General features: G+C 65.3%; 1 protein-coding gene across 3 annotated transcripts in view; it reads right to left on the reverse strand.

The window, feature by feature from the left end:
* Positions 1 to 1,944: 1,944 nt before the first annotated feature.
* NAV1 (neuron navigator 1) overlaps positions 1,945 to 26,914 on the reverse strand; it is a 55,859-nt gene continuing 30,889 nt past the window's right edge. Inside the window, exons 3-30 of one of the 3 annotated variants that reach the window (XM_086627472.1) lie at positions 26,284 to 26,649; positions 14,247 to 14,385; positions 13,737 to 14,034; positions 12,640 to 13,333; positions 12,091 to 12,540; positions 11,848 to 11,889; positions 11,517 to 11,668; positions 10,650 to 10,820; positions 10,020 to 10,072; positions 9,828 to 9,851; positions 9,657 to 9,734; positions 9,412 to 9,495; positions 9,131 to 9,242; positions 8,366 to 8,487; positions 7,929 to 7,937; positions 6,314 to 6,529; positions 6,065 to 6,244; positions 5,751 to 5,925; positions 5,393 to 5,490; positions 5,172 to 5,267; positions 4,851 to 5,010; positions 4,517 to 4,752; positions 4,268 to 4,422; positions 4,011 to 4,082; positions 3,540 to 3,736; positions 2,927 to 3,045; positions 2,470 to 2,667; positions 1,945 to 2,040 (exon numbers count right to left, since the gene is read on the reverse strand). In XM_086627472.1, coding sequence (XP_086483598.1) covers positions 1,945 to 2,040; positions 2,470 to 2,667; positions 2,927 to 3,045; positions 3,540 to 3,736; positions 4,011 to 4,082; positions 4,268 to 4,422; positions 4,517 to 4,752; positions 4,851 to 5,010; positions 5,172 to 5,267; positions 5,393 to 5,490; positions 5,751 to 5,925; positions 6,065 to 6,244; positions 6,314 to 6,529; positions 7,929 to 7,937; positions 8,366 to 8,487; positions 9,131 to 9,242; positions 9,412 to 9,495; positions 9,657 to 9,734; positions 9,828 to 9,851; positions 10,020 to 10,072; positions 10,650 to 10,820; positions 11,517 to 11,668; positions 11,848 to 11,889; positions 12,091 to 12,540; positions 12,640 to 13,333; positions 13,737 to 14,034; positions 14,247 to 14,385; positions 26,284 to 26,649 — 4,792 coding nt within the window. The remainder of the gene's footprint in view (positions 2,041 to 2,469; positions 2,668 to 2,926; positions 3,046 to 3,539; positions 3,737 to 4,010; positions 4,083 to 4,267; positions 4,423 to 4,516; positions 4,753 to 4,850; positions 5,011 to 5,171; positions 5,268 to 5,392; positions 5,491 to 5,750; positions 5,926 to 6,064; positions 6,245 to 6,313; positions 6,530 to 7,928; positions 7,938 to 8,365; positions 8,488 to 9,130; positions 9,243 to 9,411; positions 9,496 to 9,656; positions 9,735 to 9,827; positions 9,852 to 10,019; positions 10,073 to 10,649; positions 10,821 to 11,516; positions 11,669 to 11,847; positions 11,890 to 12,090; positions 12,541 to 12,639; positions 13,334 to 13,736; positions 14,035 to 14,246; positions 14,386 to 26,283; positions 26,650 to 26,914) is intronic. The other 2 variants (XM_086627473.1, XM_086627474.1) reach the window with 2 other exon arrangements.

Consider the following 26,914-nt stretch of genomic DNA (forward strand, 5'->3'; position numbering starts at 1 on the left):
CACCATGGGGTGCGCGCACCGCGGGCGGGATGCGCCGGCCGGCCCCGGCGGCAAAGCACCGGCCGAGAGAGCACCAAGGGCAGAGGGGGCGGCCGCCTCCGAGCAGCACCGGCAGCGAGGTGGGGCGTGGAGGAGGTGCCCGTTTTGGAGGGTGGCGAGGTGTCCCTGAAGGCCATGCCAGTGGCAGCACAGGGCGGGCTGAGGGTGCTCAGCCCCCAGCCTGGCAGAGCTCGGGGACAGGACGGGCTCAGCAGATGCAGCGCTGCGGTCACCGCTCTGCAAAAGGCTCTCCAGGGCCCCAGCTGAGTGCAGGAGCTGTGCTGGACCACAGCAGAGGGGGGCAGGGGGACCCCGGAGCCCGGCTGGGCTGGGGGAGGGAGGTGCTGGGCTGGCAGAGCACCCCCCAGCCATGCTCGGGGACAGGCAAGCTAAGGGTGACCAAGGCAGCAACCCCAGCTTGGCCGTCCTCGGGCTGGTGCCAGCACCCCTGTCCCACCCCAGTCAAGCTGGCTTTGGGGACAGTCAGAGGTCACCGCAACTGGAGCAGGCTGTGCCAGCACCCGCCAAGCCCCACGTGCCTGCTGCCTGCGTGGCCGGGGATTAAGGCACCACGGCAGCACCAGGGCTGATCCCCATCCGTGCCAGGAATCTCACCTGTGCCATGGCACAGGAGTGGCGAGAGGACGGGCAACAGCCCTCAGTGTCCCTGGAGCACCGAGATGGGGCACAGTGAGACCCTGCCAGGCCATGGGGCAACGGAAGGCACAGGGCCTTGGGGAGCTCAGCAACCCGCACCCCCCAGCCTGGCAGCACCTGGCAGGTTGTGTCCCCCAGCACCGTGGGAACAGGGCAGGCGTGTGGCTGCCCAAGGATGGGGCAGCAGCACCCTCCCCATGCCCGGTGCTGGGTACCGTGGGGAGGGGATGCCCTGTGGCATCCTGGCCTGGTGGGAGACCCCGTCCCCAGGGTCAGACTCTGCCTTGTGCTTTTGGGGAGGGGAGAGCTGCCAGGCTGAGGAGCTGCTCCGGGAGCATCCCACTGCCACTGGCTGCCTAGTCCCATCTCAACCAAGCTGTGAGGCCCCAGGAGGTGGGTTCAGGGACTGGAGATCGTCCAGTGAGCACCAGTTTCGTGACAGAGGTGGTTTGAGTGGTGGAATCAACAGCTGCAAAAGAAACCAAAAGGGAAAGAGAGCTGCTTACAGGGAAGCGCTGAGCACCGGGCCACGGGCTCCGGGCCAGGAGAGCGAAGAACCAGCAGAAAAAAAGGGACCAGAGCAAAGTCTGGACTCAGCCAAAGGAAAATGGGAGGGGGAAAACCAAAATAAAATAACCAAAGCAGGGTTTATTGGGCTGTCCTGGTGCGGCAGCTGCCATGCAGGTGAACTGGGAAACGTACAAAGACAGCGGTGAGCGCCGCGCTCCTCCTCGGCCGGAATTCCCGTCGCGGCAGCTCCCTCGGCGCCGGCCCGGGGCTGCACGCCTGGCTGGGTGCAGAGGGAGCTGGAGACCCTCGTGCCCGCGCTCTCATCCCACGGCCACGCGCTCCTCCTGCGCCCTCCAGCTCCGGCCCAGGCGGCTCCCGCGGGGTCCCAGCCCCTCGCAGGGGCCTTCCTGTGGCTCCAGGAGCAGGGGCCCTGCCGTACTGGTCGCCCCGGCCCCAAAGCCCAAGAGTTTGCAATAGAGACAGGAAAAAAAAAAAAAACAAAACAAGAAGAGAAACCAGGATTCTCCTACCCCCAGGGTCAGGAGGGGAGACGGCACCTTGCACTCTCCCACGGACGGGCTGATCTTCCCCACGCTCCGCCGGGATGTGCCGGGGCCCCGGTCCTCTCCGCTCGCTCGCCAGCCCCGCGCTCCAGGACACCAAAGGAAAAGGAGAACAGCCCGGCGGGAGCGGCAGCTGGCGGCGGCTCCCCTCCGCCTGGGCCGGCATGTCCACACCTCACAGAGTCGACTGCAGGTCGGGATCCACCATGGTCTCGCGGTCTGGAGACTCAATGTAGTTGGCGGCTTCCTGGAGCTTCAGCAGCATGGCCATCTGCGGGGAGAGGAGATGGCACCAAGCCCGAGGGTGGCGAGAGCTCCGTGGGTGTCCTGGGGAAGCCAAGGCTACCAGCCCCTCCTTGCCCTCCCATACAAACCAGCCACCCCAAGAAGTTTCTTAGAGGGTAAAGCAAAACCAGCAAAGCCCAGAGATGCTGCAAAGTCCCTCCCTGTCACCAAGACCTGGCCTCAGGCACAGCCAGGATGCTCGAGGCTGAGCATGCCAAAGCAGTGCCGGGCACAGGTCCTGGCGCAGCAGCTGGCATCATCTGGGGCAGCCTGCTGTCTGCTAGCATGTTTCTGCACCCCCAAATTAGACTTTTTACACTGAAAAATATCTGAGAAAGCAACGCTCCCCTTGCTCTCCCCTCTCCACCAGCACCGCCCAGTACACCTCCCCATGTCCGGCGCAGCAGGGCCGTACCAGAGGGTCCGAGTCCAGGGAGCTGGGCGTCGTGTCTTTGACGGTGCGCTCCTCGGGAGGGGAAACGGTGCTGTGGGGCCCAATGGTGGGTGGGGGCAGGTGGTAAAGCTTGGACTGGTCCTGCTGTGCTGACGGCCAGGGCAGGGTGTCCCGCACCCACTCCACGGGGTCCTCCCAGGCTGCCTTCTGCCCGTGGACCTGCAAGCAGGGAGCACGTGGCAGCTGCCAGCTGCTTCTTCATCAGTGCATGCCAAAGCTGGCGACGTGGCACCCCAAGTGCCCCCAGGACAGGGCTATGTCCTGCTGCAGCCACAGAGCAGGGCAGGGACTGATAAAAGAAGCCACCTGTGCCCAAAACCCCAGTGCCTCCCCTCTCCCCATCCTGTCAGACTGCTACATCAGCATGTCCCCAAGCACCACTGGCTTGCATCCCCACGTGCCAGGCAGCTCTGGGTACCTTGAGCCCATCTTTTGCCCCCTCCTGCAGGTAAGGGATGATGGAGTTGTTCCACAGGTCGATGAACCAGGTCCGGAAATCTTCAATTCCGACGGGGCAGGACAGGAAGAAGCAGGGACCTGCAGGGTGAAGGTAGAGAGCGAAAGTGAGAGCTAGGTCCCTCTACTCCAGCCACTGGTCGCATGGCAGCACGGCACCAAGGCGGGCAAGCCTGCCTGCACAGGGTGCCCAGGGCTCAACCATCTCCTGGGAGCAGCAGGCAGGCAGCATCTGCCTGGCACGCATGGGCAGAAAACAAGCTCCTGGGCAAGGAATGTGGCTGCTACGTGTGATCTGACCCCTAAAAGCACGGTGAGGCAAAGGGAGACCTGCCTGGGAAAACACGGCTCCTCCGTGCCCAAGGAAGGGTGACAACAAGGCAGACACAGGAAGAAATGCCACCCAGGGAAGGGCAACACCTGTGCGCATCGCCCAGCGGCTTTGGGTTGTGTGGGACTGGGGGGCACGAGGCAGCACATCGGCTCCCCGAGCTCCCTCGGGAGGGTTTTGCCCCAGTTTCTGGGGGCTCCCAGCAGCACGAGGCAGAGGAAGGAGATGCACAGCAAGGCCATACCGATGAGGAAGTCGGAGGTGCTGTGTTTTTCCAGGAAGGTGTGCAAGTGGTACCAGAGCTTGGGCACCCAGTCCAGCACACGCAGCAGCTCCTCCTTGTTGGCATTGACGTCCGTGTCCGACTCCAGCAGCTTCCGCCGCAGGTAGCGCACCAGGAAGCCGTTGGCCGGCTCCACGTTGTTCGAGAAGGTCAACATCCTGCGGGAAAGACTCAAGTGTTCAGGGCTGGGTCTCCACACAAGCTGTCCTGCTCCCCAGCACCCTCAGGGGACCTCCCAGCACCCCCACACTGCATGCGCCCAAGGTTGGGGCATCAGGTCCTTCTGGGATGGCAGGGACAGGCCTGGGGCTCTGTCCCCATCAGCGTCCCCAACCACAGAATGTGTCCCCAGGACTGCTCAGGGACAGAAGTGATGGCCTCTGCCCCACTGCAACCCCACGGGGATGGTCTCCAGGGATGTATGATTCCCACCTGAAGCTGAGATGGAGGCCATGGTTTGGGGTCATCTTCACAGGCTGGTTAGTGGTCCCAATGATGTAGGGGCTGAGTGAGAGAGAGGCAGGGTCCATGAGAGACAGCACCCTGCATCACCCCTGCCCGCGGCAGGGCTGATGGGAGCACAGCAGACGTGCAGCCGTGCAGCCTCATCTCCGCGAGCCCTGGGATTTTGCCACGAGCAGCAGGGAGCACTGCATGTGTCTGGGAGCCGGGCGCAGTGGGGCTCTCACCATTTGTGGTACTTGCAGGTGAGCGCGCCGTTGACGAGCTCGCTGATGGAGCCCGCCTCGCTGAGGTCATCCAGGAGGATCACCAGCGGCACGTCTGCCGTGCCTGTCTCCCGGTCGATCTGGTTGGCCAGGTTGGAGAGGTACAGCTGCAGGTCCTGCAACGAACGGGCCGGGTGTCACATGCGGGGCCACAGCACGTTGCCAATGGGGACCGTGGCACCAAGGTCAACAAGGACGCTCCTGGCTCACCTTGCAGGACTGCTGGTGCATGTTGAAGGTGCTGACAATGCCCTCGGTGACGTCCCGACCCGAGCGCTCCACCAGGTACTCGGCCAGGCGGTTGGTCAGGTAGGTCTTGCCAGTGCCGCTGGGTCCCGAGAGGATGAGCCGCCGGTGCTTCAGCAGGAGGCTGATGTAATGTTGCATCATGGGCTTGGGGATGAGCGTCTCGAACACCAGGCTGTCCACACACTTCTCCTTCAAGCCTGCAGGCAGGGGAAGGCTGAGGGTCCTGCTCACGCCCCACGATACTGCGAGACGGAGGGATGATGGGACAGCGATGGAGCCTCTCCTCCACACTGACCTTTGAGCGTCACGACGATGCTGGTCAGGCCCCGGCGGCACAGCGGCAGCTCCGGCGGCTCTGCGTCCAGGATCCGCTTGATGTGGCTGATGCTGTAGCCGTAGACAGACTCGGTGCTGAGCCCCAGCGTGGAAGCAGGATCCATCTTGGCGATGTAATCCTAGAAGGAGGACAGGACTGTCAGTGACCGAGGGCTGGCAGGGAGCAAGTGGTGACCAGCAGCCCCAGGAGACCCTGATGAGGACGTGGGCCAAGGAGCATCAGGCATGGTGGAGCAGTATAGAAGAACGGCTCTCAAAAGCAGGGTCCTCATGTTCCTACCTTGAAGACCTGGCAGACAGCCTCATCTAGCGTCTTCCAGTCCACCTTCCCGCTCACCTTGGTCCAACCCAGGAAAAATTCCTGCTGCTTGAGGTCCTAGGAGGCAAGGCAGAGGTGTGCAGGTTGGAGCACTGTATCCAGCCCTGGACAGGCGTCCTCTGCCCCTCGCCAAGGGCCACAGCACTGGCACAGGTCAGGCTCCCCATACAGTCCATACTCACCCCCTTGATGATGTGCTGAGGTGGCATGCGCACCACAATCCGCAGTGTCAGCTCGTCCTTCTGGGTCCCAGCACTGACAGCATCCATGGGGGACACATCTGGGGATGGAGCAGTGAGTCTGTGCTGGCACGGAGAGCCCAGCCGCTGGGCCTGCCCGTGCCCAGCCGGAGCCAAATCTTGCTGTGGCTGATCGTGGCACCAGCGGCACAACAGATCCCTGTGCACAGCTGCCTCCAGGCGAGGAGCACCACGTTCCCACCAGCTGCCTCCTCCCAGATGTCTGGGCTGTACGTCACCCACCACACAAACGTCTCTACCCCAGTCCCTCCCCGTTTGCCAGCAGCTCCATCACCCCCACCTGCGTCCCCCGGGCTGGGGCTGAAGGCATGGCCAAGGGTGAGACCCAGGGAGCGCCGCGGCGAAGAGGAGGCCGACGTGCTCGTGATGTGGCCGGGAACAGAGCCCAGCACTGCCGAGGGCCCCGGAGCCACTTTGAGCCGGTCGTTTTCAGCCTTCAGGAGATCCACCTCCAGCTGGGGGAGAACCAGTTACAGCACAAGGTGAGAAGCTGGACACCAGCAGCGCTCCAGGGCTGCAGCACGGTTCTGGGGGCGCAGGGACTGCGGCCACCAGGTCCTCGGAGCCAGCCAGGCTCCTGGCAGTGGTCCTCACCTGCATGTTGTGCATGGTCTCCCGCAGCTGCTCCAGCTGGTGGGCAGAGTTGAGGGCCTCCAGGCGGATGTCTGTCAGCTTCATCTCCTTCTCCCACAGCTCTGACCGTAGCTCCGACACCTCCTTCTTCTCCGGCTCGCCCTCACCGTGAGCCTGGAAGAGCCTTGGCCAAGGGAGACACTGAGTCTTGCATGTGTCCAGGGCAGGAGCCTGCAGCCCCCACGACTCGCCCTCCCCACCCTGTGCCACCCACTCTGGCCCCACATACTCAGCCGTGTCAATGCCCACGGAGGAGGACGTGGAGGATTTGATGGAGGGCGAGGCAGTCTCCGTGGAGCCGTGCTGCAGCTTGGGGGAGGAGGGGGCCGACGAGTCTGGCGTGGCGATCTCCTCAATATCTGAGTAGGACGACGCTGACTTGGGTCCCTTCTTGATGCTGAAGGCCTTGTTGAAGGAGCTGCGAAGCTATGGGAGACACAAACGCTCGTTAGGGACGGCCGGACAGCGCAGCCTTGCAAGCAGGGACCTGCCCTGGTCCTGCCCCGGGGTTCCCACCTGCCCAGAACCCACAGCCCGAGCTGGGACCAGTAACACCACAGCCATCACCGAGGCAGGACTGTGCCCTACCACTGCCCCAGGGAAGGCACTGGCTTGACCCCGCTCTGCCGGCACAGCTGCGGACGGGGGTGCACAGCCCTTCGTGCAACATTCCAGCCCCAGCCCAGATGGCACCCAACAGCCCCACAGAGTGGGACCCACGTCCTGGTCAGGCTCCCCTCAGTCCTGTTCCCCACCAGCACCCAGATCGGGGTGCTCAGGCACTGCACCAGCTCCCTGGTCCATCAGGAAGGGCCAACTCCATCCTCACATTCACCCCACCACAACCATCTCAGCAAGTGACATTTTGGGGGACATCCCCCACCCCCTCAGCCACCACAGAGCCAGGGTCCTGGAGCAAGGGGACAATTTCAGCCCCACTGTGCCCTGCAGGTTGCTCCTGGAAGTAGGACTGAAACGTCACCAGGGGTCCCAGCCAGGCATGCAGCATGCACACAGCACACAGAGCAGCGGGTGGGTGGGCAGCGTGCCGACGCCAGGGAGGGCGGATGAACACTGCGCAGGGGCCAAACCGGGCCGTGGGTCCCGCTTATGCGCCACCATCCTGCAGGAGAGCAGCAGGATGGACACCCTGGGCTCAGGCCATACCCCCTGGAGGACCAGAGCCTGCTCTGTGGGGAGGCGGGAGGAAGAAGGGCACGGAGAACGGGCAGGCTCAGGCCCAGCTTCCACAGGCACCACGCAGGCTGGTCTGGGGTGTCCCCAAAAGGCAAAATCATTGCATTTCAGCATAAAAAAAAACAGGTGGGTGTCAGGCTCTGCTGATGGCAGAGGAGCACTGGGACCCACATGGGCCCCAATAGGAACACAGCCACTCGGGGCCATACCAGGCCAGCCCTGGCAATGCAGAGATGGGCAGCACCGCACCCTGGTGCCGCAGGCAGGGCTGCAGAGAGATCCTCATCCCAAAAGATCTGGCTACAGGGAGTCAGGAGAGTGCCTGCCTTCCCAGGCAAGAAGGGGACTGTCCCTATCCATGGGACACGTCCCTGTCCGAGCTGTTCCTGCTGCCTCAGTGCTGCCCAGGGCAGTTCAGCCCCTCCATGTGGGTGCACATTTTGGTCTTGACATCAAAGGAAGCAGCCAAGGTGCGTGCAGCCTGGCTGGGAGCCCCGGGATGGCCCGTGCTGGGGGTTAGTGCCGGTGGGATGGATGGGATGGGTAGTGCTGTGACACCGTCCCGCAAAATGGAGCGAGGGCCCTGGCTGGGCACGGCATGGGGTGGAGGGGACGGCGTAGGACTTACCTCGTACACCTGGAAAAAAAGGGTTGAGGTCAGCATAGGGGGAGAGAAACAAAACAAAGCAAGACTTAATCACGCATCCAGCTCGGAGCCGCCTGGCACAGGGAAGGGACTGCCTGACCAAGGCGTCCGGTCCCCTGCACTGCCAGAGCCTGAGTGGGCAGAAGGGAGACACGTGGGGAAAAAACAACGGAGCAAGCATGCAGGACCAGGGCTGGAAAACTCCCAAAGGGGCTGGAGAAGTCCCGGCTGACATGTCAAGACATAAATCCATGGTGGCTACACACTCTTCACCAGTGCTGTCCCCAGGGGACAGAGAGGACCAACACCATGATGCCAAGGTAGACCAAGAGCAGTCGGCTCACGGGGCTGACGCTGGGCAGACGCTGCCAATGGCTCCCCCAACCCCGTTCCATCTGCCAGTGCCCCGTCCAACCCACCCAGCTCTTTTTCTTCTTCTTCTTGGCATCAGCATCCTTGCTGCTGCCAATGCTGGAGTGGCTGGTGATGCTGTTGAGGCTGGAGATGCTGTCAGAGGAGTTCTGTCGCTTGATGCGCAGCTCTGGGACCAGCGAGAGAAGAGGGTGAGATCAGGAAAGGAGGTATCAGCAAACTGCATCTGCCCCAATGCCAGAGCCACCCACACTCTCCCCCCTGCACCCCTTCCCTTCTCCCACCCAAACACCTTCTGAGCTCTTGGAGCCACCTCGTAAGATGACACAGGGCTCAGACACCACATGGGCTCCGCCATTCGCGACAGTGACCCCAAATCGCAGGGAGATGCCAAGAGGACACATCGTTCTTGTCCTGTGCCAGGCCACCTCCCTGCCAGCACCTTGGGGTTTTGGGGCTAGAAACAGCACTCACGGGAACAAAGCCAAGAGCAGCAGCCAAAACTAGGCTGCTGGCAAAGGGGTCGGTGACAAGGTGTTCTGGGTAGGACAACTGTCCCGTCACCCCCACACGCCAGCGCCGAGACCTCCTGCAGTGACAGCTCTGGCTGTCCAACCCTGGCTTCAGATGCTCAGGGGTCCCAGGAGGGGAAAAGCTGCTTCCTGGAGACCCAGCCTCCCATCAGAACACCTCACTGGAGCAAGGGGGACCCTGTGCAAGCCCCAGGCAGGAGCAGCCCACCTGAGTGTGCACGGGGGGCTCAGAAAGGGCTGCGAACCCCCATGGCGGGGGGCTGCCGAGCCACATGTTACCTTTGGGGGTGACGTCGGTGCCGTTCAGGGCGCCCTGGATGACAGCTTGGGCCTCCGAGTTTTTCTTCTTCAGGAAGTCAATGGTCTCTCGCAGGTCCAGCAGCTCCGTGTCCTGGGGGAGCAGAGCCATAGAGTGTGTTGCCACAGAGCAGGGCCCACCCCGAGAGCACCCCTGGGGCGGGCAGTGTCGCAGCAGGTTCACCCCAAGTCCCACATCCCCCCAGCCCCATAAGCTGCACTGCCAGTGCCCCCCAACGCCCACCTGGCACGCCAACACCCACCTTCTCCTCGGCAGTCTCAGCCAAGTGCCGCAGGCGGGACGTCATGCTCACCAGGCTCTGCTCAAAAGCTGCCACCAGGTTGGCCTGGGAGAGGCGGAGAAACGGGTGAGCACCCACGGCTGGGTGTGGGATGCAAGAGGCAGGAGAGGGAAATCAAGGCTCTTGTGGGAGCAGACCACCACCAGCCTTGCACGCTGCGAGCACATGGAGCAGCATGTCCCACAGCGGCTCCCACGGCGACTCACGTTAGCGGACAGCTGGGATGTCAGGGTGGCCACTTTCTCCTGCGAGGACTCGAGCTCACGGCGCAGCTTGCGGATTTGCTGTGGGGAGAGAGCGGAGGGAGTGAGAGGGGCCAGGAGCCCACCCTCGCCATGGCAGCAGGGGCTGGCAACGAGCAGCGGGCGCAGGCTCACCTCGGACTGCATCTTCTCCTCAGCCTGGTGGCACGAAAGCAGAGAGAGACAGACAGACAGAGGCAGCAGTCAGGAGGGCAGCGAGGCACAGACAGGCTCGGTATGAGGCAGAGGCATGCACAGAGCCCCCCCGCTCCCACCCGGCTCCCCCCAGCCATGCACAAAGCGGCGCAGCACGGAGGCAGCTCTTACGGAGGAGTAGGTGGAGGAGGCGCTTGAGGCCAGGGACAGCACCGATCCATGAACTGCAACAGAATAAAACCCAGCGTGTCAGGGTGCCCCCGGCCGGCGGCATCACCAGGGGCTGCAGGTGCAGGGCATAGCAGGGTGCAGGGGACGGTGATCCCAGTGCAGGGGGGTTCTGCGGGGGCCAGGGGAGGCACAAGGTGGGACTGGCAGCTGCTCAGCACTGCCCGTTTCTCGGCACGTGGCTGGTGACCTCCCGGGGCACAGGTGTGCAGCGGGGCACAGGGAGCACCCTCAGCCTGCACCTTCCTTTCTGGCTGAGCCCAGGGGCTCTGCCACCCGCCCTGGCTGCTTGGGTCCCTCCGTCCCTCATGCCACAACACCCTGGGGACAACCCACAGACACTGGGCACCCACGGGGGTCAGGGTGGGCTGTGGCCCAGAGCAGATGCCTGCGCAGAGGTCCACCAAGGCCCCTCGGGGCTGCCGTTCCCTGCTCTGATGCTGAAGATGGGATGCACCAAACCATCCAACAGTGCCACGGCAGTGCCAGGAGGAAGGGACAAGTGTGCAAGGAGCCCCATCGCGCTCCCCCGGGAGCTCCCTTCGCCTGGGCAGGAGCACAGCACACTCTCACCGTCGTCCACGGGGTCCCGGAAGGAGCCCGAGCGGATCATGCCCTTGGGCTTGTCGGCCAGAGAGAGGGTGCTGCCCATCTGGGATGTGCTGTACAGCTCGAAGGTGGAGTCGTGGGTGGGGATGCTGTTGGAGCGGGTGATCCGCGGGGTTGCGGCGGCAGTGGGGCTCACTGCAAGGAAAAGGCGGGGAGAGGCAGGGTCAGAGTCACGCCGGGGACCTGGGATCAGGATGGGGAAGCGGGGCTGGGAGCGATTCACAAGAGCTGGGATGAGGAGTAGAAGCAGGGATCATGGTCACAAAGCAGGGGGGCCTGGAGGAAAGCTAAACCACAGATTTACACTGGGAAGATCCGGACAGCAGTGCCAAGGTAACCACAAAGCTGAGAAACAAATCCATCACTTGGGGACACAGTGGGCACCACCATACCAGAGCCCATCACCTTCAGGCGCAGGAGAGGAGAACCTCATCATCCACTGCCCCCCACCAGCAGTCCCAATACATCTGCCTAAATGTCCCAAACCCTCCAGGAACATCTAGGTCCTGGCAAGAGCAAGGCAGGGCTGGGCTCACTCCTTGCCCTGCCAGGCACCCCTAAAGGAGCAGGGAGCCACGGGCAAAGCCCCGAGGGTGGATGAGATGCCCTGAAGAGCAGAGATGATGGACATCCTTGGCCCCTGGGCATAACCCAGCACCTTGGTGCGCAAAAAGGACCAGGCACTGGGTGTTAGCGCTGCTGGGGGTGGCAAGGAGAAAAACAGCACCCAGGGCAACATCAACAGGTCACACGGGGAGCACGGGGTGATGGGGAGCGGGAGGAACAGGGCTTGCCGCAAGCGGAAGCAGGCTGGCGATGGAGGGCACTGACCGATGCTGGTGAGCGGACCCTTCCCGACCAGCGCCATGGGGAGGGCAGGGGGCGAGGGCAGCTCCTGCTGGTCGTCCGACTCGGGGAGCCCGCTGCTGACGGCATGCGAGTGGCGCCGCTCCTTGGCCTCCTCCTGGGAGTGGAGCTGGTACCTGGGGAGCGGAACAGAGACCGGTACGGTGAAGTGGACCAGCACCAACCCAGCTCCTGTCCGCTGCACCACAGCCCAGTCTCCCTGGCATGGAGGGCACAGTCCCCCAGCAGAAAGCTCCACATCCCCCTCCCTCCCTCCCTCCCCAGCACTGTCTGAGAGTGATTCAGGCTCTTTTACCTCAACCCTTTCTTGGGCAGCGTGTTCCTGTCGCGGTTGGCACTGGAAGTGAAGGAAAGATCAGTCACACTCCTGCACACAGGGAGGGTGCCATGGGGGTTGAGTCATGGAGACGGGGAGTTTTGCCCCAGAGACGTAGCAGGAAACAGCCTCTAAAGCACACTAAGGTCACAGCGGGACAGCAGGGAGGGACCTGAACCCATGCAGGTGCCCCAGAACCTCATGCCCTCCCTCCGGCCATACCTGTCCAGATGTGAGAGCCTGGGGCTCCCGCTCCAGCCCAGCTCCCCTGCCTCTTCCTCCTCCTCTGTGCTGGCAGGGGGTGCAGCAGCAGGGGTGGGGGTGGTGGTGCTGCCCCCCGAAAAGGCACTGGGCACGCTCATGGGCATCTGCAGGGACTCCATGCTGCGGTGCAGGCCTGAGAGCTTGGGGTACATCCTGCCCTCCTTGGGGACGCTGAAGCCGCCCATGAGCTCCAGGCCCTGGGAGAAGCTGGCCGAGTTGATGTTGAGGATGGGGGCAGGACTGGGGCTGAAGCAGGGTGCGAGGTGCCCACCGGTTGGGTGCAGGTCCTGGAGCTTGGCAGTGTGGGGGGTATGCAGCTCACTGGAGGAGGGTAAGTCCAGGCTGTTGGAGTTGACCTTGTCCAAGTTGGCCAGTGAGGGAGGCTTCACGTAGGTCTTGGCAGCTGCTCTGGAGGGGGGAAAACGGGTAAGGAAGCAGGTGAGACTTGAGTGCTGGGCACAGCTAGGTACTGGGCACCTGCTGCCCTCGGAGGCGGGAGGGTCGTACCTGAGAGGCGTGGGGGGCAGCTCGGCCACCTTGGCTGTGGGCGGGAGGTTGGCCTGGGCTTTTGGGGTGCTCTCAGGTGAGCTGACGCTCTTCAGTGTCCCACACTCAGAGTCGAGTGCCACTGCCTTGGCCTTGGCCTTCTCCTTCTCGCGGTCTGTCTGGTTCACGGGGGCCGGCGTGCCGCGGCCGGCGCCGATCTTGGATGGCTCCTTGAGCCGTGACACCGAGATGCTGCCCTGCTTGGTGCTCAGCAGGCTGGGATCGATGCTGCTGCTGACCGGCCGGTTCGCGCCGCGGCCACCGGTCACACTCATGGAGCTGGACTTGGCCGGCCGGGGCAGGCTGCGATACTGGATGTTGGAACGAGCCCCTGGGGCGAGGAAGCCGGGCTCAGCTGCGTTGGAGACGTCCAAGCTTGTTTTCCTCCCGCTGACTGGCTTGACAGGGATGCCAGAGCTCTTCTGGATCTTGCCGAGCGTGGCCGAGCCCCCAGCCTGCATGACAGTGGCCGTGCCAGTGGCAGGGGCTGGTTTCTTATAGCCGAAAGAGCTGGAGGCCGAGGGGCGGGTGAGGCCCGACGGTGGTTTCTTGGCATCGGTGACGCGGTCGCGGCCAGCGTCGGAGGAAGAGCGCTGCAGGCCTGTGCTCTTCACGGACAGCTTGCTCTTGTCAGTGGCTTTGGTCTCGGGCTTGCCTGGTGGGTGAGGAAGAACTGGTGAGCATCCCAGGACGCTCTGGGGACATATGGGTGCGAACTAGCCCAGATTGGACACGGGTGTTGGAGATGTGGGGAGGTGATGGAGACGAAGGGACGTGCCACCACCCTAGGTGTCTGAGCAGAGCCACAGTCAGGCCCCCGGTGCACCCAGCCAGCCCCTAGCCCGGCCTGTGTCCATGAGGCTACAGCGCAAGCACAGCCCTGCGCAAGCAGGGCTTAGTGTGGGGCCAGACCCACAACCTGCCACCCCCTTTGCCCGCTTCCAGCTGCTGGGTCTGAGCATGGTCACAGGGCTGACATGCTTGGGGAAGGTCCATGAATACACCACCCAACCCTCTCCCCATCAGAGCAGCTGGATCCTGCCTGAATCAGGTCCTACCTGCCACTTTGAGGGTGCTCTGGGCCGTGTGGGTGATGGGGGAGGTCACAGCCACCGGAGGGGTCTTGCCCTTCTTGAGGGAGCCCGGGGTGCCCAGGCTGACGGGCTTCTTCAGCTCACCACCCTTGGACCCCTCCTCGCTGCCCTCCGAGGGCTCCCGCCGCCACTTGGAGGAGCCGTGCTCCATCTTGAGGCTGCTGCTGTCGTAGTCCAGCTTCTTGGGTGCCTTGTCCTCGCCCTCGCCGTACCAGCTCAGCCCACTCTCCGCCAACGAGCGCTTCTCTGAGTCCGTGCGCAGCTGCAGGCAGAGCAGAGTCAGGGGTGCTCCTGGCACGCACCCCAAACTCAACCCCAGGGAGGACCACCCAGATGGGAAAGGGATGCACTAGATACCCTGTGCCATGCCTCAGTCTCCCTGTACCAGCACCCTCCATTGTCTCCCTCCCGCAGAGGTTGTAGCGCCGAGCCGGGAGCGGTGCCAGGAAGGGTCCAGGCACCGCGGGCACCTACCGCTATGGCCGAGTTCCTGCGCGAGGCGGTGGGGGTGGAGGGCAGGGAGTTGAGCGAGGAGCTGGCGTTGAACTCCTCTGAGCTGAGGTTGTCAGAGGCATCGCTGAGGCCGCTGCTGATGGAGCTGCTCTCATCCCAGCTGCAACGGCAAAGCAGCATCACACCCCTCTGCCCAGCCCCAGCTCTGCCCACTGGCTCCTGCTACCCATGGCATTTGCCCCGCTCCAGGGGCTGCTGAGGCGCAAACCTCAGCTCCCTGTAGCGCCCGCTGTGGGGCTGTGGCAAGGAGCTGGCACTCGGCAGCCGTGGCTGGCTGCAGACTAGCCTGGCACAGGCTCGGTGTCCCACTGACCCCATGTCTCTCCATTTAAGGTCCCAACAAGGGGTTTTTGGGGACAGAGGGTACCTGCACAGTGCAGGGAGGCCAGCATTCACATTGGCATGGCTGGCAGCGCCATGGTTGGCACTGAACCCCCTGCGACCTGCCCTGCTGAGAGGGTCAGGAGCATTGCCGGAAAGGGCAGGGACCGATTGAAGCAAACAAACCAGCCGCCCCGCAGCATCCACCCTTCCTCGGGTGGCCCCCACCCACTGCCTCACTGCACCCTGCTCCCCGCTTTCCAGGACCCATGGCAGGCACAAGCAGCAGGTACAGGCACCACCGCTGTGCCGGGGCGGCTGCTCCATGCCAAGGGCTCAGCAGACCGTGCACGAGCCCATCTCCAGGGCTGTCAGTCAGCACCGTGCCAGGGCGGCAGCTGCCTGCGCACCCCACAGGCCCGGCCAGCTTTGGAGCGTGGGGCTGTGCCCGCGGCAATCCTGCACAGACGGGCACAGGAGCGTCTTCCAGCAGGATGAGCACAGCCCCTTTCAGGTCAGTGCCTCAGTAGGTCATTGAGGCCCCACAGCCTCAAAAGGGGCCTCAAGGAGCTGAGGGGGACAAGCAGCGATGTAGGAGAGGGGAGCAGACCTGGGGGGGTCTGGAGCCAGCCCCAGTCCCTGCCAGAGACGTCCATTCCCCAACACTGGGGCCCCAGAAATGCAGGAGGAGCCCAGTGAGCACCAGCACCTGAGCGGCTGGTGACACCGCTTAGCATCACCCAAGTGGCACTGTGACCCTGGCTGAGCCGGGGACAGGATGGACTTGGCATTAGAGACAGCACTTGCTGGGCACCTCAGCCAACCAGGGTGCCAGGGCACAAGCAACAGCCACCACCAATCCCTCCGAGATGCGCAAAACCCAGGACAGAGCAATGCAGGCAGCTCCAGCACCTTCCAACCAGCCCTGTGCAACCCAGACATCAGGGACTGGCCAGAGCCAGCACAGACACTGCCCCCTTCATTCCCACGGCAAATTTTGGGACAGAGTCCTGCAGGCACCACTGCCTGGCAAGGGATTTAATTATGACCACGTGCCCAGGATGTGCTGCTGGGCTGCCCGGCTCCAAGCATCTCCCACCACCAACCTCTGCTCTGGCAGGGACTCCTCACCAGGACAGAAATCCCCATCCCAGAGCATGAAGCAAAGCTCGTCTCCCAAACTGGCATCACCCTGGCAGCAGGCAGCGCTGGGAGCGAGGCAGGGCTTTGGGGAGCTGCGTCCCATGGGCACATGGCTGTAACCAAACGTGACACTGGCCTTCTCCAGCTTCGTTTTCGTGGCCTGGTAGCACGAACCCTAAATGCTCTCCCAGCCCCGCACTGGAAGCCCCCACTGTCCTGGCCCCAGGCGTAGAGAGCTCTGGTGAAACAGGCACAGGGGCAGGGGCTGAACCAGGGCAGGAGGTGACCCCAGATCCTCCTTAGCAGCCCCACGCCAAGGAAGGACAGCACAGGGGTCACAGGTGACACCCCAAAAGCACTGAAGCCCCACGGGGTGAGGCCTGGGAGCCAGACCCTCACTGTGGGGTGCCTCCAGCTCTCTTATAGGGCACATGGCTGGCACACTGAGAAGCCCCCAAAACTGGCATACATATGCTGTACCTAGCACAGCAAGGAGAGCCTCAACTCAGCCTGCGCCACGGCAGTGACTCCCGGTGCCCAGCCAAGCCCAGGCACCCTGCTCCCTGTCAGGCTAGGTCACCCGAGTGCCCCCCGCAGACCCCAAATCGGGGGACAGCCTGGCCACAGCGCCGTGCTGGGGGCAAAACTCAATTCCTGCTTTGTGTTCCAGCCATTTTACACCCAGCGATTCCCCACCTCCCTTCAGCCGGCATCGGACCAAGCCCACCCTGAAAGCAGCGATGCGCCGGGGCACCCCCAAGCCCGGCACCCCTGTGCCACGACAGCTCCCGTGGGACGGATGCTCAAGGACAGCGGCGACAGCGACGGCTGGCGCGGGGGGGGGGCGGGCTGCGGCAGCGCGACCGTCCTGCCGCGCTCCCCGGTACCGGCCGGGCGTGCGAGAACCTTCCGCCGGCCAGAAGGGTCCTGACACGGCCCCGGTGATGCACGTCCCGACCCCGACCCGACAAGGTGCCTGTACCCCGGGGGGAGCCGGGGACGGACCCTCCCGGCCCAGCCGCACCCCGCTTCGGCGCCCCCCGGCCGGGCGCGCAGCGCGGCATCCCGGTGCCCGCCTCGCCCCGGCGGGGTCAGCTCCGCCGGCCGGGGGTACCGGAGCCCCGGGAGCCCCGCGGGGGGCTCGGCGGGGCCGCGCTGCAGGTGCGAGGCGGGGGCCGGGTGAGGCGGCGGGAGCTCGTCCCGCTGCCGGGAGCCGCCCCGATGCGGCGGTGCCGGGCGGCGCCGCGCTGCCCGGGTCCCCCCTTCCCCCCGCGGCGCGGCCGAGACAAAGCACCGCCCGCGGTGCGGCCCCGGGGCGCGGGGCTTTGTCTGCCGGGGCCGGGCTCCGGCCGCCCGCCCGCAGCGCGCCCGCCCCGCCCTGCTGCGGAACCGGTACCGGCGCGGTGCCCGCGCGGCGCCGGTGCCCGTGCCCGCGCGGTACCTGCTGGCCAGGCGCGGGGCGCGGCGCGGCCTCCCCGCCCGCAGCATGGTGCTGCCCGCGGCAGCGCGGCCCCGCCGGGCGCGGGCGGGAGGGGCGGCGGCGGGACCGCCCCGCGCTGCCCGCGCCTTAAAGCGGCAGCGGCCCCGCAAGGGCCGGCTCGGCCCGGCTGCCCCCCCCCCGCACGGCTGCCCCCGAGCCCCGCCCCGACCGCCCCCCCTCGACCCAAGCCGGGATGGGCCCGGGGTCCCGGCTCCCAGCCCCGCCGGTCCCTGTGCCGCCCCCCCAGTCCAGAACCCGCGGCCATGTCCCCACAGGCAGCCCCAGTGCCCCCCAGGCCAGACAATGACCCCCCACCCTTGCCCCTGGTGCCCCGCCAGCCTCAGGCCAGCATCCTCCCAGCCTGAGTCAGCGCTCACCCCCAGCCCAGAGCCCCCCCGGCCACATCCTCACATTCAGCTCCAGTGCCCCCCAGTCCAGCCCATGGCCCCTCATCCCTGCCCCTGGTGACCCCAGTCCAGCCCATGGCCCCTCATCCCTGCCCCTGGTGCCCCCAGTCCAGCCCATGACCCACAACTCCTGCCCCTGATGCCCCCTCAGCCTCAGGCCAACATCCCACCAACATCAGTCAGTGCCCTCCCACCGCCAGCCCCCCAGACACATCCAGCTCCAGTGCCTCCCGGTCCAGCCCATGACCCCCCACCCCTGCCGCTGGTGTCCCTCAGCCTCAGCCCAGCATCCCCCAACCCCAGTCTGGGCCCCCCTAGCTGTCCCCAGAGCCCCCAAACCCCCACCCACATCCCCACAGGCTGCACCAGTGCCCCTCACCCCAGCCCACGACATAGCCCCAGTGCCTCGCTCCTGGCCCCAGCACCCCCAAACCTCCCCAACCCCACTGCCCGAAGGCACCACCTCCCGCGGTGGGTCCCACAGGGGGGCTCTGCCCCCTGCCCAGCCTCACAGGGTGCCGGGGCGGCTGCTCCCACCGGCCCCCAGCTCCCGCAAGGGCACCTGGAGCTGCACCCTCGCAGGGACATGTTGGCCGGTTTGGCCGCTGCGGGCAGAGAGGGTTAACTGCAGCCTTGGCAAACCAGACTCGGTCCCTGCGGGCTGGGAAGTAAGTAATTCCTTCCTCACGCCTTCCTCGGCGGCAACGCCTCTTGGCTCCCTCCTCCACTCGAAGCCCCACGACGGCACGGTGCTGTGGCACAGCACGGCGCGGCAGGGAGGGCCACAGATGCAGGACTTCGGTGCCCGGTCATCCCCGTCCCTACCGATCAGACCCTGCCAGCACCCACCATCCCAGCAGCGGCTCTCGGCGCCTGGCCGGAGCTCAGAGCTGGGAGGCCGGCGGCGACACCAACACTGCCCCGGCGCGGTGCGGTACCTCGCGCAGGCAGCCAGCCCTGCCGCGGGGTGATGGCCCCATGTCGGTGTGCGCCAATGGGTGCGGCAGCACAGCCCGTCCAGCATCGCATCCCCGTGGTCCCTCTGGCCTGGCACGACACCGGGCGCCGTCCTCTCCCTCCCCTTCTCCTGGCCAGCTGCCTCAGCCCCACTGCGGCTGGCTCAGGCAGCGCTCGGAGGAGCAGCTCTGCCTTTCGCTGGGACCAAATGTGGATTCAGGGCAGCCAGGGTGGCGGAGGGTGCCCCTGGCACAGCGGGCAAGAGCCTGGTGCAAGATGATGGCAGGGAATCGCTGTCGGCCACAGCGGGCACCAGCACAGACCCCTTCACAGACGAGCACCCTCAGCAGTCGCTGTTGGAGTCAGCGGGTTCAACGTCTCCCTGTTTCATCCGTCTCACACCAGCACAGACACCCACCCGCACGCCAGACGGACCCACTGGCACCAGCCGGGGCTCCCAGCACTCGTGTCCCTGCCAGGTTGGTGCTGCTGAATCCCCACTGCCTGCCTGAAGTCCACCCTAGATGGAGGCAAACCCCCCTTAGTCTGCCCTGGCCCTTTCCTCCTGCTCTGCTGCAGCTGCCGCAGGGCAGGAAACACGGGGCTTGCACCGGGGGGTGCCCCATGCCCCACATCGGTGGATCACTGGCACCGGGGGGGCTCTGTGGACGTGCCACCGGTGTCCCCCACCACAGCCTCATGCTGCTCTGGCAGAACTGGTGAGGAAAGCACGGGCACAGCCGGGGCTCTTCCCACCCTCCCCTTCTCCACTTAATGGGGCAGAAAAACCAATTAGCTTCATAAGTCACGATGGGGGGGTTGGGGACTCCCCGCGGGCACGGGCAGGAGTGGCTCCGCTTCCCCCTCACATCTGCCTCTGGAACCACCTCAGGGCATCGTGACCCCCGCAATCCCCTCCCAGACTCCTTCAGGGTCCCCCCAGCCTCCTGCACACCCCCCCTGCCCCTTTAACAGCCCCAAGCCCCCCCAGTACTTCTTGAGAATGCCATGGACTCTCTTAAGACCCTCCAGATTCCTCTGAGCTCTCCCCAGACCCCCCTAACCCCCCGTGTACCCTCCAGAACCCCCCAAAACCCCAGATACCCCTCGAGATAGCACCAGCCTCTGCCACGGGCCAGGCTACCCTCACCCCGGGTGCTTCCCGCTTGCGTTTTGGGTACCGGGATCCGGCACCCTTCACCGAAGCCACGCTCAGAGGAACACGGGGCTGCAGAGACCTTGCAGATGGGGAAACTGAGGCAGAGAAGGGGGTCTGACTTGTCCGAGCTCACCCAGCAGGAGAAGGAGGATCAGCATCACACCCCAGCAGTCCCCTGCCCCCAGGTAGCACTGCCTATGGCCCCCAGCCCCCCAGGTCCCCGAGGGGTGCAGGGCACTCCCCCCAAGGGAACCCAGAGTGTGCGTGGCTCCTGCAAGGGGAGACCCGTGGCCAGGCTGTGCCTCTGCTCCAGCTCCGCGCTGCCGACCGCAGTAACAGCAGGGTCCGATTTCCCACTGCGATTTCCCGGCGCAGCCCGGCTGATGCCGCGAGGGTGTTGGCCGGCACTCACCCACCCACGGCAAGGAGACCAGCTGCGGACCCCAACCGCACGCCTGGCCACCGTGCCAGCGCGCTGCTGAGCTCAGCCGGCCCCGCTGCAGGGGATGGCAACGCGGGGTCACCCCTCCGACCCGCCCCGAGCAGTGGAAACCCCGGAGGAAGTGTGGCCCCGTGCGGGGATCTCCAGCTGTTTTGGGAAGGGTGACATACGAAGCCTCGCTCGGGGCCACCGCGGTGGCACGGTGGGCCGCGGCAGCCACGTGTGGTGGTTGGAGAGTCCCAGGGCAGCACCAGGGTGGGGGAGCGGTGTGACTCAGCCCGCTTGCGAAATTCCTATTTTTCCCATTGTCTGGACAAGCCAGTGGCCTCGGACACCTCCGCCCGCAGTGGCCGGGCCCCTTCACAGGCGGCAAAGTGGCATGTGGCAAGTGCAAAGCCAGGTCTTCAGCCCCCTGGGCGGCAAGCAGGCGGGCAGCAGGGTTTGGGGGGCAGACCCCCCCCCAAGCAGCTCTCCCCGGGGCACATGTGAGGTCCAGCCCCGGGATTGGCTCTGCTCTGTGCCCACACCCAGCCCCACCAATGAGTGGCAGAGGCCAGCGGCTTCCCAAATCCTGGGCATGCGCTGACCCCCGGGTGCCCTGAATACTCCGAGCCCCACAACCTCGGGATCCCCATCCCAAAACATGCCCTGTGTGGCCGCTGCCACAGCAGCCCGGCCCGGGCAGCCCCAGGGGCCAGAGGTGAGTGCCAGGGACCTCACGCCAAACCCCGAAATAGGGAGCCAGCCTGAACACCGCGCAGGGGAAGGGCACTTCCATGGTGGCAGTACCCAGAGGGGTTTTGAGGCTCCTTTCCCCATCCCCAGCTGGAGGGAGGAACCCCGCCGAGCCCCGGCACGCGGCGCAGCGCAGCAAATATTTATCCAACACCGCTTCCCCGGCCGCTCCGTTGTCATCCTCGCGGCCGGCCAGGCTGGGGCCCCGCGCACACGTCGGGCCACGTGCGGGGCCACGGTCGTGCCCCGCGGGACGGCCCCGCCGAGAAATGACTTCATGGGCTCTCCGGGACGGCAGCGAGGGGTCAGGCCGGACCGGCCAACGCCAAGCAAGGGGCGTCCGAGGGAAAGGAGCAGAGCGCCAGCGCCAATCCTGCTCGGAGCGGGAGAGGAGGGCGGCCGCTCCCCCGCCGCTCTCGGGGAGCCCAGCCAAACATCTGCTCCCGCCTCCGGCTGTGTCGAGCTCAAGTAGCTGCGAGGAAGCCGGAGCCAGGCCAGGCAGAGCGCGGCGGGTGCCAGCTCAAGAGCATCCCTCTCGGGGGGATGCCACTGGCAGCCCCCAGCCCCACTGGTGGGGACCACAGGCTCTGCAGCACCCAGTTGCCAGCAGCACCATGGCAGTGGCATGGGATGGTGGCCAGTGCATACCATGAGCTGGACATGTGCCGATCCCCGAGCCACGTGGCACCTCACAGTGCCAAAAGCTGCTGTCACGGCTCCATTTCATGCCCACGAACAGAGCCAGGGCAGTACCTGGCTTGCAGGGGTGCAGATGCTGCCGTCACCGCGGTGGGATACAACATCACCTCCCTTTCCGGTCCCAACAAAAAACGAGGCCCCAAAGAACATCTCCGAGTCACAGCTGTCCCGGGGTCACACGAGGACTCCCCCGGGGCACTGAAAGCCCCATGGGTCACACACAGCCTCAGGGACCAGCTCCGGAACGCTGCCTGCATGCCTGGGGCCCCGCAACGCACATGGATCACCAGTGCTCCTGCAGCCACTGCAGTGAGAAGGCGCTGACTCAGCAGCCGGCCCCGTTCACCCCCTCCCCGCTCTCACAGCCCTGTGCATGGGGATGGCGGGATCAGGCCCAGCAGCACCCGTGCTCTGCCAGAGGGACAGGATGAGGCCAGCCTGGGCATCCCCGTGTGCACCCTGCCCATGTCAAATCTAGCTGAGGGACTCTGCCACCACGGGGTATTCAAGCAGCTCCGAGGACGGAGCCAGCTTGTCCCAATTTGTCCCCGGGGACACGGCTGAGCTGAGGTTTTATGTCCCCGTACCTCGCCTTGAGAACCAGAGCCAAGCAGAGGTGCTCCTCTGCCTCCTCCACACCCCACAAACCCCACCCCTGCCCCAACCTGCTCGCATCCAGCAGGGTGGACCGAGGGAAACTGAGGCACGGCCAAGGCCACACCACAAGGTCCCTTCAACCCCCACCCGGTGCCCTGCGCTGCCCCACAGCATGAGGTGCACCACGGGGAGATGCCTGGACCTCGCTGAGCCCTCAGCGCTGGGTGCGGTGGCCTGACGGACCCCTCCGGGGACACCCCAGTGCCATTTGCAGGGAAGCGGCTGAGGAACGGGCCGGCTGACGAAGGGTCTGGCAGAAGGAGAGTGGCAGAAAGGACATCCTGCAGGGCACTCTCCAAGACCAGGAGACGTGGCAGAGTGGTGCAAGGCAGGGATGAGCTGATGCTTTTGTCATGCCCTCAGCTTAGGATCCCATCTCGCGTGGGAGGGGGAAGCCCCACAGCCTCAGGCAGGCAGGGCTGGGGGGTGGGAGCCAGCGCACCCCACCAGCTCCTGACCGCAGCGAAGCCCTGCAGCGCCCCGCACACTGCCCACCACCTCCCCAGTGGCCCCACGGAACACTCTGGGGTGATGCACACTCACCCGCTCCCGCGCCAGCACCCAGGACGCGCCACAGCTGCTCACATCAGGTCCCCGAGCACCCACAGCATGGCAGGGAGATGCACCAACACGCAGCCGCGCTGCGCTGCCGGGGGAACCGGCAGCTCCACGTGGAGGAGGTGGCACCGCTTGGACATGCAAGACGTGGCCGGGACGATACCGGGCAAAACCTGGCTTGAACATCCCCCGCTCGGGTGCTCTCCGCCTCCGCCGCCTGATTCACGCGCAGGTCTGCACACGAAGGCGTCTGCATGGCTGCACCACGGCCCCAGAGCCGCGCCATGGCCGCCCAGACACAGAGGTCCCTCAGCAGTGGGTGGCCGTGCGCTGGCGGAGCTCCCGGTGGGGTCACGTCAGTGGGGTGACCCTCTAGGGTCTGGGAAACAACCCCAGCAGCCCTTCAGAGGCAGGGAAGAGCGAGCGGCACGCTGAGCGGTGCCAGCTGGAAACCTGAGTCACAGTGGCCGAGGAAGAGAGCGAAGATTTTTCAGTGCCAGGGAAACAGCCCAGGAGTTGATGCCCTGCCCAGACCCCAAGGACAGGGCAGGAGAGCAGCACCATCCCAGTGAATGCTGCCACATTAACCTGAGCTCCCATCTGCGCCAGGCCCTTCAGACACCACGGTGCCAGCGGTGGCACGGGTGCATCCCAGCGGGGCTGCTCCCAGCCTGGGCTGTGCTGGGTTCCTTCGGCCACGGGCTGCTCCACTGCAGAACACGCGGAGGATATGGTGACACCGGGAAGAAAAGAAGGGCCTCTCTGCCAAACAGGGAGGGCAAAGCCAGCACTTTCCACCCCCCAAAACCAGCAGCAAGTTGCTGGTGGAGCGGAGCCGCGAGTGCCTGTGGGCAGGCAGGCGCAGCCGGGCAAGGAGCCAGGATGCCAGCACGTTCGGCTGATACCGAAACGCTTCTGGGGGCTGGCGTGTCCCCAGCCGATCCCTGCTCTCACCACCAGACCTGATCATCCCATCCCATCTCTGAGCTGGACCCCAGACCCCCACTGCCTTCTCGGCGGGGCTCACCCCAACCACCACCGCACCGGATTCACCGCGATACCCCCATGGACAGTCCCCACGCCCTGACTGTGCCTCACCTACCTCGGCCCTCTCTCCTTCCAGGCTGCTTCCCCAGGGAGCCACGGGGATGCCGCGTCCCATCCCGCGGCCCCGCACGTCTCCGAGGGGGACGTGCAGCTGCATCCTCCGAGCTGGCTCTGACCTACTGCCCTACAAGCCTGGGTGCACGCCGGCGCGGTGCAGGGATGCGCTGGCCCGGTGGCCCGCGCCCGGAGGCTGATGGTCCCATCTGCAGCACTCGGCTCCTGCCCGGTGCATTAGCGGCACGGGGAGACGGGGCCTGGGGCGGTATCTGCTTTCTAGGTCAGAGCCAGCCGAGGAGGCTGGATGTGGGGCCGCGCTGGATGAGTGCTCCTGTCGGCTCTGGGAGGAGGGGATACCCCAGCTCCCCTGCCCTGGCTCTGCACCCAGCACCCACACTCCTGGACAAGGCACCCCAGTGTCCCCAGCACCCAGCCAGGGACATGCCCTGGGGACAGAGGCCCTGTCATGCTGCTCGCTCTGGAGGACCCCCCGAAGCCTGCCGTGGGGCCACGGGGCATGGAGCTGTGACCAGGTCACCGCATGGTCCCGTGTGCCAGCAACATCCCAGTGACACGGCTGGTCCCCAGGATGTGCCCCTGTGGATAAGAGGGTCCTGTGCTGCCCCGGCTGCCCTTCTGCACCTATCCCTGGGGAGGGGTACCCAGCACAGGGCACTCTCTCTGCATCCACCAGCAGGACACCTGGGACCTCCCTCGGGGCACGTTCAGGGCATCACATGGGGACTCTGCGCAGGAACAGGGACTGCAGCACCTGGCCGTGGCAGTGCCAGCCCAGATCACTGTGGCACGGAAAGCCTCACCTGCACCAGGGGACCACAGTACTGCCAGGGCCTCACAGGAGGCTCAGCCATGCAGGGCCCCATCCCCAAGGCTGCAGCTTCTCCCGGGAGGAAAAGCCGACCCTGCCTGGGGCAGTGCGCAAGGCTGAGCCCTGGGAAGGTCCCGCCAGGGCTGATGGTGCCCATGCTCTGCCCCACTCAGTGGCTGATGGAGACGAAGCGATGCTCCGGCTCACCCCCTCCCAGCACTGCCTCCACAGCCAAGGGCTCCCCAAGGTTATCCATCTGCATGAGCAGCTCCAAGATGATATAAGGAGGAAGACAGGGAGCAGCGGAGTCCTTCACCCCCCACAGCCAGACCCTGTGCCTCAGCCATCCAGGGCACCCTAAATCCACCCTGTCACCCATCATGTCCCACGGTCTGGCAGCCAGGGGCAGAAGGCGGTGAGATGCCACCCCCGGCTGCCAAGCAATGGGTTACAGTCCCCAGGAGGGGTCCACGCTGAGCCAGCACAAGACCCTCCTGTTCACAAGCACAGGGCAGCCCCCCAGGACCACCCCATCCGTCCGTGGGGAGGACAGTCCGACACCCCTGGTGCCGCAGACACTCTCGTCCCTGAGCTGGAGCATTGCAGGGGCAGAGGCCAGCACAGGCACCCCTCGGCGTGTCCCCCTCTAACCATCACACGTGCCTCCAGGACACGGCTGGGGAGCGCTGGCCCCCAGGATGGGTGTGAAGCCACGGGCTGTGCTCTGTCCTGCAACGAGCTGACGTGACTATGGCCACCCCAGGAGGGCCGGAGCAGCACTGTCAGGAGGCCAAATACCTCCTCCTGCTCTGGGACAACTCAAACGTCGGAGTTATTTATTTTCTCCTGCGCTGAAACAGGAAACCTCCAACATGCTGGAACCCTGGACCCCCGCCAGAGCCAGGGGCACCACAACAGCACAGCTGGAGCTGGACACGTCTGGAAAGAAAACGCAAGCCCTGGGCGTGCTGGGTTGTGCCCACCCAGCAGAAGACACCCCTGGCCCCGTGGGTGGAGGGAGCGACAGAGGCTGAGGGGGGCCCCAAAAGGAGGGGACCCTGCTCCGCAGCACACCCTGCTCCACCACGGTGCCACCCATTGGCAATGACACCTCACTGGGGTGCTGAGACCTGACCCAGCCTGTCCCACCATGGGCCACCAGCATGCCCGGCTGGACAGAGGACATCCCTGCAGCGCCAGGGTCAGAGACAGCAGTATTTACTCCAGCAGGGCCTCTGGCTCTTGCTCTGGGAACACCCAGATCAAGCCGGACGCCCCAGCTTGGGGACTCACTGGCCTCGAGCAACCTCACCTGGCCCAGCATGGCTACACTGTTGGTGGGAAAGCATCTCCTGGGACGTGGGGACACAATGCACCCAGCCAGATCAGCCACGATCTACACACTCCTCCATCGACCCCAGTGCCTCTCCGCTGCCAGTCAAACAGGAGGTGGTGAAACCTCCAGGAGAGCACTGGTTCAGGCACAAGCCCCGGCACGGGCACTTACCCCGTGGTGATGTCGTCATCCTCCGTCAGCGTCTTCCCCATCAGATCACTGTCGCTCATGTAGCCTGACTTCAGCTCCACGTCGTCGGTGTCCAGTGCCTCGACCAGCTCCAGGCGGGAGATGTGGCTCAGCTTGCTGGGGCTGCGCATGGGCATGGTGTGCGAGTAGTGCGCCCGCTCGCCATGCATGTACCAGCTGGGGGTGCCCTCGGAACGGCAGGTCCCCCCGACTGATGGTGCGTCCCCCGCCTGCAGACGCGGGCTGGACTGCCCGTAGCGCCAGGACAGCGGGGACGAGCGGTTCGACAGGCTGGAGACGCTCCGAGCGTTGGCTTCATCACTGTCATAGCAGGTCATCTCCAGGGAGCTGCGAGGAGGGGGTGCAAAGGGGGGGTTAGGGCAGGGTACGGAGGGCAGTGGAGGTCTGTGCCCTGCCTCACCCCACCCCAGAACCAGGGCTGCTGCAAGTTCTCAGAAAACAAACCTGCCCATTTTGAGACAGCCAGGCAAGGCCAGAGGCTCCCAGGAGCGCGGGCACAAGGATGCTGTCTGTCCTGGACCCCCTCCATCTCAGATTAGGGGATGGTCCCCTCCTGCCCTGCCTGGTGCCAGCACAGTGTCTCACACTCCAG

The sequence above is a fragment of the Tauraco erythrolophus genome, chromosome 27 (assembly GCF_009769465.1).
Source record: "Tauraco erythrolophus isolate bTauEry1 chromosome 27, bTauEry1.pri, whole genome shotgun sequence".
Classification (NCBI taxonomy): Eukaryota; Metazoa; Chordata; class Aves; order Musophagiformes; family Musophagidae; genus Tauraco; species Tauraco erythrolophus.